This window comes from Gekko japonicus, unplaced genomic scaffold, assembly GCF_001447785.1.
Source record: "Gekko japonicus isolate JY-2015 unplaced genomic scaffold, Gekko_japonicus_V1.1 scaffold143, whole genome shotgun sequence".
NCBI lineage: Eukaryota > Metazoa > Chordata > Lepidosauria > Squamata > Gekkonidae > Gekko > Gekko japonicus.
In genome coordinates this window covers 1,567,165-1,579,593 of record NW_015175974.1, presented here as the reverse complement: position 1 = coordinate 1,579,593, position 12,429 = coordinate 1,567,165, and the positions used below count along the sequence as shown (strand labels likewise).

The window sequence follows — 12,429 nt, the reverse complement described above, 5'->3', positions numbered from 1 at the left end:
TGGCTTTTGTTATCAAGCTGGGCTGGGTTGGTCAAATGGATCCAGGAGGTAATAGATGTCTCTCTGTAGGAGGAAATTCCAGCCATGTTTAAAAAGGAAGGCATCTCTGGATCCTACTGACCTAAGTAACACTACCTGGTGGCCAACATTCCTTTTCAGGGCAAGGCATTTGAGCAGGTGATAGCTACATAGCTTCAGGTGGTCTTGGAAGAGATGGATTATCTAGATCCATTTCAATCTGGATTCAGGACTGGGTTTCTGATAGAAATGGCCTTGGTCACCATGACTGATAGTCTCTACCAGTAGAGTGACAGGAGAAGTTCATATCTGTTGGTTTTCCTAGACCTTTTTGAAGCATGCCATACCATTGACTACGGTATCCTTCTGGAGTAGCTGGCTGAGCTGGGAGTAAGTGGTACTATGACTAACTTCAGAAGGTGGTACTGGGAAACTCCTGCTCGATCCATGGCACATGATGGGGTCCTACATGGTTCCATTGTGTCCCCCATGCTGTTTAACATCTATATGAAACCACTGGGACAGATCATCAGGGGATTTGGAGTAAGATGATACCAATATGTGGATGATACTCAGCTCTATTTCTCCTTAAAAGCTGGATCAGTTGGGTCTAGAGAAGTCCTGAATAGGTGCCTGGAAACAGTAGTGTGGTAGATGAGGGAAAATAAACTGAGGTGCTGTTGCTCAGTGACAAAGCAGCTCAAAGACTGAGTGAGACTTTCCTGGAAGGTGTTGTACTCCCCCTGAAGGAACAGGTTCATATCTTGGGGGTACTGCTGGATCCTGTCCTGTGGTTGGAAACCCAGGTCTCCTCCATGGCACAGAGTAAATACACCCGCTACAGCCATTCCTCAAAAGCATGATCCATGCTCTGGTCACATCCAAGTTAGATCACTGTAACATGTTCAGTGTCGGGTTACCTTTGAAAATGGTCCTGAAATTTCAGCTGGTTCAAAATGTGGCAGACAAGCTACTGCCAGTAGCTGGATTCAGGGATCATTTCACTCCAGTCTTGAAAGGTCCGCGCTGACTGATCATTTGTTTCTGAGCACCATTCAAAGTCCTAAAAAATCCTAAATGGCTTGGAGGTAAGGTGCCTGAAGGATTGCCTTGTCCCATATTGTCCAGCCTTCCAGTTAAGGTCTACCACACCAACCCTGCTCTCCGTGGCCCTGCCTTCAGATGTCAGGTGTGTGGCAATCAGAGCCAGGGCTTTTTCAATAGTGGCACCTCACCCTTCCCCTTGAGGCTCGCTAAGCACCTACGTTACTCTGTTTTAGGTGCCAGGCCAAAACATTTGTTTCCCCAAACTTTTATTGAAGGGGATTCATCCTTTACTGCAATTTGTATAGGGGGTTTTTAAGTCTGAAAACTGGTATTCATGTTATATGTTTTGTGATCTGCTTGGTTTTAATTAAGAATTTTAAAATGTTTTTAATTTTATTTATTTTTTTAAATTGCCATCAAGTCAAGCTGACTAGCGGGGCTTGAAGCCAAAGGGGACATTCAGAGGTGGCTTACCATAGCCTGCCTGTGTCACTTCCCTGGTATTCCTTGGAAGTTGCCCTTCCAAATACTAGCCAGGGCTGCCCCACTTAGCTTCTGAAATCTGATAAGATCGGGCTTGCCTGGTCTATCGAGGTCAGGGCTAAAATATTTTTTACTATATTTTATTTTGTAATCTGCCCTGGGATTGTTACATTTTATTTTATTTTGTAAGGATCCCTGGAGAGACAGCATAAAAATCCAGTAAATAAATAAATAAATATGACCCGTGTTCATCGTGATTACTTATATCTAGGTGAAGCGAGCTGCCACGGTTGGTCGAAGTGGCTATAAACACTTCCTTAAAGGTGGGGCTGGTTCAAAGTACTTTGAAGGAGGTGGTTGTGAAGCCCTTCCTAAGAAGCCATCTTTGAACCCAAGGAACCAAACTATTAGGTGGTAGCAAACATTCCCCCTTTTGAAAAATGCTATAACAAGTAAGATTCCAGGCTTTCAACCTGCCTTTGGGACAGAAACTGCTTTGGTTGTTCTGATGGATGATCTTCATAGGGCATTCAACCCCCCCCCCCGGCCCTTAGGGTTTCTCTGGGATGGTTTCCTTAGTAAGCTAGTCAACGGCAATCCCTAAAAACCCACTGCTGGCAGATTATAGGACTGGAATACCTGAGAGTCCCCACCTTATTTCTGTAGAGTTCTCCCTAGCTCTAGCTGCAGCACTGGATCTTTATGGTGCCCTTCAATAGGAAAGGCATAGAACCACAACGCTGGCAAAGAAAACGCAAACCCACACCCTAAATTAGTACATTTTTGTAAACGGCAACTTGGCTTGAACTGCACTCTAGCGTGTGGGGGTGGGGAGAAGGAATGTTTCTTTTCTCCCTTTCTTATGGTCACCAAGACAAAATCTTTCCCCACTACCCAAGATTGCAGAGATGGTCTTGGTTGCAGACAGTATCTAGGCTTGCTTCCCCCCCATTCCATCACCCTTCCCACCCCATTTTCTATAGTCACATCACCATACGATCAATAATTTAAAATTCTCCAAAGTTCCTTCTGATAAATAAGAGTAAGAAAGCTTGATATGGAAGCAGCTGTTTGGAGACTGGATTAGTGTCCTTTTCGCAGCATAGGAAGGAGGCTCAGATGCATTCCAGGCGCACTCAAACAGAGGCGCCCCCACAATGCCCTTGGAGGTTGGTCACATCTTTTTTTCTCCCAGCTGTTGACTGGCAGGTGCAGAGGCAGCACCACTGCTTCCCACCATGTCTGTTTCAGTCAGTTTTCCACACCTTGTTGAGTACTTTGACCACTTCGTCATAGATGATGAACACGATGGCCACATCTAAGAACACCTGGCCCAGACGGGGGACGGTGCCCTTATAAAACGCAAAAGGTCCTTCATATTTCATGATCTGGTAGGCACAGTCCCAAGTGCTCTTGTATTTCTTGTATTGCAGATGACACGAAGTTGTTCAGGGTGGTGAAAACCAGGGAGGATTGTGAGGCACTCCAACGGGATCTGTCGAGGATGGGCGAGTGGGCGTCAACATGGCAAATGGGGTTCAGTGTGGTCAAGTGCAAAATGATGGGCATTGGAACCAAAAATCCTAACTATAAATACACGTTGATGGGGGGCCGAACTGGCAGAAACTGACCAAGAGAGAGATCCTGGAGTCGTAGTAGAGCACTCAATGAAAATGTCTAGACAGTGTGCAACTACAATAAAAAAGGCCAACACTATGTTGGGGTTTATTAGGAATGGAATTGAAAACAAATCAGCCAGTATCATAATGCCCCTGTATAAATCAATGGTGCGACCTCATTTGGAGTACTGTGTACAGTTCTGGTCACCACACCTCATAAAGGATATTGTAGCAAAAAGTGCAGAAAAGGGCAACTAGAATGATAAAAGGGTTGGAACACTTTCCCTATGAAGAAAGGTTAAAGCACTTGGGGCTCTTTAGTTTGGCGAAACGATGGCTGAGAGGTGACATAATCAAGGTCTATAAGATTATGCATGGGATAGAGCAGGTAGAGAAAGAAATACTTTTCTCCCTTTCTCATAATACAAGAACTCGTGGGCACTCGAAATTGCTGAGCAGTTGGGTTAGAACAGATAAAAGGAAGTCCTTCTTCACCCAAAGAGTGATTAACACATGGAATTCACTGCCACAGGAGGTGGTGGAGGCTACAAGCATGGACAGCTTCAAGAGGGAATTAGATAAGCATATGGAGCAGAAGTCCATCAGTGGCTATTAGACACAAGGTATAGATAGGAACTCTCAGGCTGGGACAAGCAATGCACTGTATTCTTGGTGCTTGGGGGGGCAACAGAGGGAGGGCTTCTAGTGTCCTGGTGCCACTGCTGGACCTCCTGATGGTACCTGGTATTTTTGGCCACTGTGTGACAGTGTGTTGGACTGGATGGGCCTGATCCAACATTGGCTTCTCTTGTGTTCTTATGTTCTTATTTGTGCGCTTCAAGACCCTGCATCCTGGTCATTACAACATCCAATGGAGTGTTGCCGAACACACTGGCAGCTCCGGTAAGAGTCCCAAATATCCCAGTGACCAGAGGCATTAAAGAGTTTGGAACCATGTTGATAGTCATGGATCTCTTAGAGGCTTTTGATACATTTGACTATAGTATCCTTCTAACCCATTTGGCTGAAACAGACATCAAAGACACAATTCTTTGGTCTTGTAGTCTATACAATATCAGAAGTAGTCCTGGGGCTTGTTTCTTGGACCCTAACATTAATGTTATACGGCTTTACACAGGAGGGATCTTGCAGAGATCTAAAGAGAAGTGTCATCAATATGGTGCCGATGCCTGACTCTACTAGTATAGTGGTGTATCTTCTGATACAGTATCTGGTGCTCATAATGAACTGGATGAGACTCAATAAACTGAAACTCAGTCAAGACCAGACTGAGCTGCTCTTGGTGAATAATACTGCTAACTGGTTAGTAAGGGATTAGGGTTGCCCTCCTTTTGAAGGAACAAGTACAAGTTTACGGCTTGGATGTGTTTCTAGATCAGCTGCTAATATATCTCACAATGAATTTGGCCAATTGTGGCCAAATTCTGCTTCTCAAAGAACTGGTGCACCAGTTCTGAGACTTCACCTGCAAATCTCCACTGTGGCACAGGCACCTTTGTGGCTGGTGCACCAGTTCTTTGAGAAACAGAATGTGGCCACAATTGGCCACATTCATTGTGAATTATATTAGCAGCTGGGTTTTTCCCCCCAATTCTGAAAAAAAAAAGAGTTCAATAATAAACAGTAAACACATTGGAGACAACTGTCAAAAACAAAGATTATGTTCAGATCACTGCTAGGATATAGGGGTATGTGGTTATCACATTTTTATCCCACCCTTTTTCTACCAACAAGCAGAATTCCCAGATGTATCACAAGCTTCCTTGGTTTTCCAGGCTGCTGGCAAAGTCTCTCTACCTATGTAGCTTTCTTGTTACTAGTCAGTTCCAACAAATGAGAGTGGGGAAGCCTATGACAAGCCAAGCCTCCTTCTCCTTGCTCTTGACTTAAGATAGTCTCCATCCACAAAAGCCCCATTCTTTTTCTGCTTCACTGAATTTCTGATTTTTTAAAAACACAAACAGCCCTCACCTCCCACTCGCCAGTTGACAGTGACCCCCCTTCTGCCCAGTTTCTGCAATGCATTTCCTACAACACACTCTGAAACAAAGAGATGTTCTACATCTCTCAGCACCTCCCTTTTAACTCTTGCTTTTTCATAATGATCTGTGGTTTTATTTTCTATCTGAAAGAAAATAAAGGTTGGTAAAGTAATATGTGATCATAGCCAGGCCACTCACTCATTCATTCACTCTTGGGATAAGAAGGTAGAACTCTCTTTATTGGAAGGGTGGTATATAAATAGGTAGGTTGTAAATTACTTTTGACTGTAATGCTGTTTTGTGTGACCCAGTTTCTACCGTGGATCTTGGCAAACTCACAAAAGCACATGGATTAAGAGGGATCTTTTGTCCTGCTGTCCTTTAATAATTCTCCTGACTAGAACTGCAGGTCTGTCTCATCTCTCTCAATAAGGGGTCATGAGGGTAGGAGGAGGGAGAACACACCATCAATAGCTGGATGCAGCTGGGACAGCAATATTTTCTGCTGTTCTGAGTTATCCTCCCTGTATGCAGGAGGCTAAGGGGCAAAGCTGTTGAACAAACTAGGATTTCTGCATTCAGATGTCATGACAAACCACAGTTAGTATAAACTACAGATAATACAGCACCCATCAAAAAGCCACTATGCTGAGTAGCCAGCATTCAGACAGCGTACTAACTCAGGGATTAACAAAACCATAGTTTATGAACTAATATAATGATGTCTGCATGCAGCCAGAGTGCCAGGCAAAAGGTCACCCAGGGAGCATTATGGCAGAGTAAGGGCTTGACGGCAAAGGATGAGATGGTCAGACAGTGTCATCGATGCAACGAACATGAAGTTGAGCAAACTTCAGAGGACAGCGGAATACCGGAGGGCCTGGCGGGAGCTGGTCCATGGGGTCGCAAAGAGTCGGACTCGACTGTGCGACTGAACAACAACAAGGGCTTGAAACTCATTCTCCACAGTCCTAGGCCAACACTAACCATTACACCACAGTGGTTTCTCCTAAACATATATATGTTCCAAAAACAGAAGAGAACACTTGGGTATTTGTAGAACTAACATCTTATATATTTTGCAGGCATCTCATACATTTATACAAAAATATAAATATAACAACATTCCAAAAACTGACATACCCAATTGCTGAAACAGCAGAGCCACACTAGTCCCTGTAACAGGAAGACTATCATGTAAAGGTGTTTGTATCAGCTGCCTGTCTCCTGCTCCCAGAGAAAATAGCTTCTGTAGAAAAAATATTTTAATACACCATTTATTGTTTATGCAATATAGAGTTTTGCATATATTGTCAGATAAATATTACATTAAACTATTTATCTTTTAAAATAACATACTTTATCTACAATTCACGAACTAATTTATAGCAACCATAAATTAAATTCTTGCAACTGGAGTCACCTACTGAACAAGGGCTTGCCCATGTCTCAAATGCCCAGCATTATGTAAGATACCTCCTCCCAAGTTCTCTATGCATGGGAACAAAACCCTGAGAAGAACACAGTTTTGCATTTTCCACTTGGATGTTGATACAGTCAACAGCAATGTTGATATCAACTGTCTCCAACTTCGCCATCCATATTCCAAGTATTCATCACATTCCAGAGTAACTTTTTAGGACTTCTCTTAAGCACCCATTCTTTATTAATTGGCTTCCAGTGAAAACCCATTTAAAGTCATATATATTTCAGTCATTAATTTCTTTACTTCCTGCAAGATGCTATGAATGTCTCCTTTCCAAGAGGGAAGGAAGGAACAGTATGGGATAATGGTCACCAAGTCAGGTAAAATTTGGGACTCCTGTGCAAAAATATGTAAATACTAACAAAATAACCATTATCAGGGAGGGGAACAAGAGCAATAATTTTAACTAGATAGCTAGGGTTGCCAAATCCACTTACCTCTGCGGCGGGGGACTTTGTGCTGGCTCCCGGCAGCATGCATGTCACAGGGAAGTGACATCATGACGTCGGGGACGCTGGGGGCGGGGCACAGCCATTTGAGGGGAAAACATAGAGTTTTCCCCTCAAATGGCTGTGCCCCGCCCCCGGCGTCACTGTGCACGCAGGGGTGGGGTTTCCCCGGGGGGCCGATTCCGCGGGGGCGGAAATCGGACCTCCAAAGCGGGGGGGAAATCTGCCCCCCGGGGGGATTTGGCAGCCCTATAGATAGCAGTGAGGCCACAAGCATCTCCAGGACACCTGCATCTGAAGAAGATTAACCTCTCAATATTTAGTAAAAATTAAGTGCCTATGCCAGTATTTTAAAAGGGCTCTGTTTCAAGCACAGGAGGAGAACGAATGAGAATGAACTTGCCTGACCCAGAAGGAAAACCAGGCAGTCCTGACAGCATGGGAAAGTGAACAATTAGAGGGATGGAAAGGAATCTGAGGTTGCACATCAAGGATTTAGATGTTTGTCCAGTTAGAACAGTAAGGTTGGTAAATTAGAAAGGGCAGCACGTAAATTAAAACAAGGGGAGGAGTTGGGAGCTGAAGTACACGGTGAAGCTTACTGAGAATTAGACAGGGTGAAGAGCAGGACCTACAGTTACAGTGCTAAAGAGCACCTGACACTTTTCTATCTTGGCAGTAAGCTTCAGTCTACTGTCAACAGAGCATGTTCAAAGCAATGAGGTGGGATGAGTAAAAGCCTTTGGTTTTTCTACCATGCCCTGCTTCTGAATTTACTATGATCTGGCTGCCACTTGGATGGCATCTTCTGACACAGTCAAAACAGAATGGTCTAAACCTAAAAATATGAGTTCTGCACAGGCACTTCATCATATGCTCAAAATTACCAATATGCAGCACAGCATTAAATTACAGCAATTTTCCTAAACCCCTAGTTTCATCATCTTTGTGCTACAAACAGAAATGTACAAGTATCACAGAAATCCAGGGAAAACAAAAAAACAAAATACTGAACTACATCCATCAGAATTCAAAGACTCAATAAAAGCAACCACACCATATGCAAATCAAATTTAATTTTTTTAAAGCACTAGTAATAAAAAGGCTGAAATCTGAAAAGTTCCTTAATTGATACTGTGCCTCATAAAGGCAACTGCAGTGAAAATTAACCCTTTGACCTTATTGTGGAAAGGAATTCTTGCTGTCTTCAGAAGAAGGGCCACTGGGACAGACTCAGTTGAACCACGGTCTTTTATTAAATCAAAATATTTGAAGAATTTATGTTTTGCTTTCTTCATAAATTAAGTTAACTGGATAAATATCCTTCCACCTCCCATTTACCTGTGACCCTCCAGCAGCAGGGACAAAGCATGAACAAAGATTTGCAATCAGGCTTTCCAATGAGACATTCAGGTTGTCCACGTACACAGTGTAGACCAAGCCAAGGCAAGCCTATAACATTAAATAAAAACATATATAATTGCAATCCGGGGATACCAAATATACATTTATTAGTATAAGAATCACAATTTTAAGAGATTTACAAATGCCAAAAAAATTATTTTACTTGATGAAAAACATCCAAAATCTTAAACTTTTCTTGAGTTCAAATTGTATACTCTGAGTAGTATTTTATGTGTGTGCACGCATATATGCATATGTCCCTCCTTAATGAATGCCTGAGGTTTCCGTGTCTCTTGCTGAGTGTCTCCCAGATGAAATCCTGCTTACTTTTCCTCACATTGGTCAATAGGTGCCACTGTGGACCAAGCCCATCCTTCTCTGCAAAGCCTGCCTCTTTAGTGCCTTGAATTCCATGAATCAAAACCAGGATAGAAGTCTTTTAAGCAAAGGGGACAAGAAAGTATTGTTTCATTTGTTGTTTGTATACCATGCGTGTCTCAGAAATAACAGTTAAAAGTTTGTGATGCCAGGTCCTACTGAAACAATATATAGGAAGTTACAATTAAGGAACCTCAGTGTTGCTGTTAAGCGTAAAGTATCTAACTCAAAAAAATTCAATGCAATATATGAACAAGCTCAAAGACATCTGGTAGTTATAGCAGGATCCTAGCCATCATCAGAAATAGACCACTGCGTGACAGGAAACTTTGTGTTCACCTATTTTGTTTTTTAAGATTAAAGGGCTGGGGGAGGAGCTCATTTACTTATCAGAACCCCACCTTCTTACTCCTTTTCATTCCTGAACCAGTTGCTGCTTTGGTACAGTTTATTTTAGTTGTGTTCTTGGTTAAAGTGAAGCTTATTTGACTTAGTGAATGTAATAGCTATGCTGCTATGGCAGCAGTCAGCTTTCACTACATATTTAACAAAGTTATGAAGCCAATTCAGACTAACGGCAATTTCCCGCCCTTATTATGAATGTGAACAGGTTCATCCTCTTTTGCAGAGTGCCTTGAAAGTCCACCAAAAACAGAAGTGTTTTTCATGGTTGCTGAAAGTTCTTACAAAAAAAAAGCTGTCCTGTGTCCTTTCGGCCCTATGTTTTATTGGAATCAGTCATCAGAATAGTAGTTCACAGGGAAAGAATTACTCAAGTAAGTTCTTCCTGCTTTTCTTAATATAATTAATGCTTTAGAGACCCGATAGATACTTATTGTTTCTATTACTTCAGGCCAGCAATATTATTGCTAGATCAAATCTGTAGTTCTCTCTCCCCTTGTCCTTTATGCAATAGAGGCTCTCACCACTCACGTTCGCTCACTTCAGAAGCTACAGGAGAAACTGAACATTATATTTGTGAAATCCATTATACTATATAAATAAATAAAATTAATTTAATAAATAAAATTAATTTACTTTGACTAAAATACCAGGGGTTGCTCTGAAACGTAAACATTTACTTGTGTATTTAGCTGAGAACTCCGAACAGTTCTTTTGTGGCTGATGTACTTATGAAAACATGTGACCAGTAGGGAGGAAATGTTGGTGCCCATTATTATATAGGCCAATTCTATTTGTACTGATTTAAATTCTCAAAACAGTGCAGAGAAGGCTTTAAAAAAATGCTTGTGAATAGTCCTCAGTGAAAATAAACAGTTTGTACATTGGCATGGATTATAATCAATAGCTAGGTGCTTTTACCCTGAAGATTTCTGGATAATCTAATCTGGACACCAACACCAGGCTTTTGGGAGCAAATACTTCTGCTGGCTGAATCAAACCAGAATCTTCCTCTCCTTCAGTTTCTCTTGTCCCCTTGAAAACAGACACACTTCAGTCAACAAAGAAAGCATCATTACCTTTGTGAAAGTACTATTTTTGGTACAGGGTTTTTTTTTTTATTATGGCCCACAGGCCATTTGGAAACCGGAAAAAAAGCTTTTATAAAATTAATTACCTACATAAAAATCTCAGGCTACATCATTCATCTTAAAATAATTAATAGTTAAAGATTAGAATCTGAGAAGATTATACACAAGACATTAACTTGGCCAATATTTTCATTACAGAGAATAAATATAGTTCCTTGGTCACAAACCTCCCTAAAATTGTGAGAATCTTCTACTCAAAAACAGCTTTTTAAATCAACCTACACAGGTTCCAATAAATTGAAGTGTGTCTGTACATAAAATGTACAATGGAAAAACATGTGAACAAATGTTTCAATCAGGTTAGCAGAGCAATGACAGAAACTACAATTAGATGGAATGTTATTCTGTCTTCCTGTCAAGAGTGCACATGGTAGCATGTTAAATCTAGCCCATGTAAATGCATGGTGATATCTTGGAAGAGTTAGTATTGATAGGTAACACACATGTTGCTGTGGGATCATTGGAGCAAAGCTGAACAGCAGGAGACAACACACACTATAGGCTTTAGCTAGGGCTGCCAGATCCCCCGGTCCCGCGGAGGTTTCCCGATTTGGGGGGGGGTTCTATCCTGCCACCAGGCAGCTGGCCGGTGGGGGGAAGACCTGCTCCCAAGAGCAACCACCTGCCAACCCCTACTGCAAGATTTAAAGAGCCCTCCAGCTGGCCCTTTAAATCTTGCAGAAGAGAGGGAGTAAGAGGGGTAGCCGCACACACCTGCCCTCCAAGCTGTAAATTCGTGGCTTGGAGGGCAGGCATGCGCAGTTTTCCCCACCTCTTCCCAATAGCATTTAATGTCTCTTTAAATGCTATTGGGAAGAGGCAGGGGCCGTGCGCCTGCCCTCCAAGCTCCAGATTCGTGGCCGCTTTAAATGCTTTTGGCAAGAAGTGGGGCCACCAGTCCCCAACATGATGACGTCACTTCACTTCTGTGCGATGTCATCATGTTGGGGACATCCCCGCCCCCTCCAGTAACACCCCAAAGCCCCCCACTGGGTACTTGGAGGGACCTGACAACCCTAGCTTTAGCCAATGTTTCTTGAAAGTTGATGTCCTTTATACGGTCTTTGATTGCTAAAGGTTTAGTGTTTAATATACCAATGCTTGCTGCAATCAGAAAAAAAAATGCCTTGATACTTAATGAAAACTTCACATTTTGGAATATACAAAAATACATTTTATAGCTTATTGGTCTCAAGATTATTACAATAACCAAATAAAATAAGCACAGCATTTGCACAGAAGCAGGGAACAACTACTGTGGGTAATACTAGTAAAAATACTAATAATTTAGTTAATGCAATTTGAACTTTGCACTGGAACAGAAAGCATGGCTGTTTTGAACAAGTTTATTCAAAGTTTCAACATATCCCACTGTCAACCATGAATAAAAACCATGAATGAATGTTGCACTGTGTGTATATTATGGTGGATTTCAAAACACCCCATGCAAAGTCCCCTGCAGAATTTGATCTGAAATCTTACCTTTCATGCATGCAGGCATTCCATGCCCTCTGGTTAGTTGAACCCCTCATCTAGCTATTGCCTCCCAGCAAGAGGGGCTGAGCCGGCTCTAATAGCTGTGGTTATATGATCAAAGAGACGGGTTCCAGAGGGGTAGACTTGGATTCTAGATTCACTTATCTCCTGGGTTAAACCATTTCCTCTTCTGATCATTGTTCTTTTCTATTCAAAATTATTGTTTCTAACACAAAGTAACAGAAAATATTGACTATACCAAGGGTCCCTAACCCTTATCATTGTTCTTTTCTATTCAAAATTATTGGTTCTAACACAAGGTAACAGAAAATATTGACTATACCAGGGGTCCCTAACCCTTTTGAGCATCTGGGCACCTTTGGAATTCTGACACAGTATGGTGGGTGCAGCCACAAAATGGCTGCCACAGAATGGCTGTCGCAAGAGGCAGAGACTACCAAAAAGAAAGAAAGATGCAGCAGTCACATAGTGAAGATCCTTGAGCTGTGATGG

The 12,429-nt window shown here is 42.1% G+C and overlaps 1 protein-coding gene across 1 annotated transcript in view; it reads right to left on the bottom strand.

Moving 5' to 3' along the window:
- The window catches only part of SBF2 (SET binding factor 2), a 339,576-nt gene that overhangs the window by 173,167 nt on the left and 153,980 nt on the right, over positions 1–12,429 (bottom strand). Inside the window, exons 4-6 of the mRNA XM_015426108.1 lie at positions 10,211–10,324; positions 8,447–8,557; positions 6,314–6,419 (exon numbers count right to left, since the gene is read on the bottom strand). Coding sequence (XP_015281594.1) covers positions 6,314–6,419; positions 8,447–8,557; positions 10,211–10,324 — 331 coding nt within the window. The remainder of the gene's footprint in view (positions 1–6,313; positions 6,420–8,446; positions 8,558–10,210; positions 10,325–12,429) is intronic.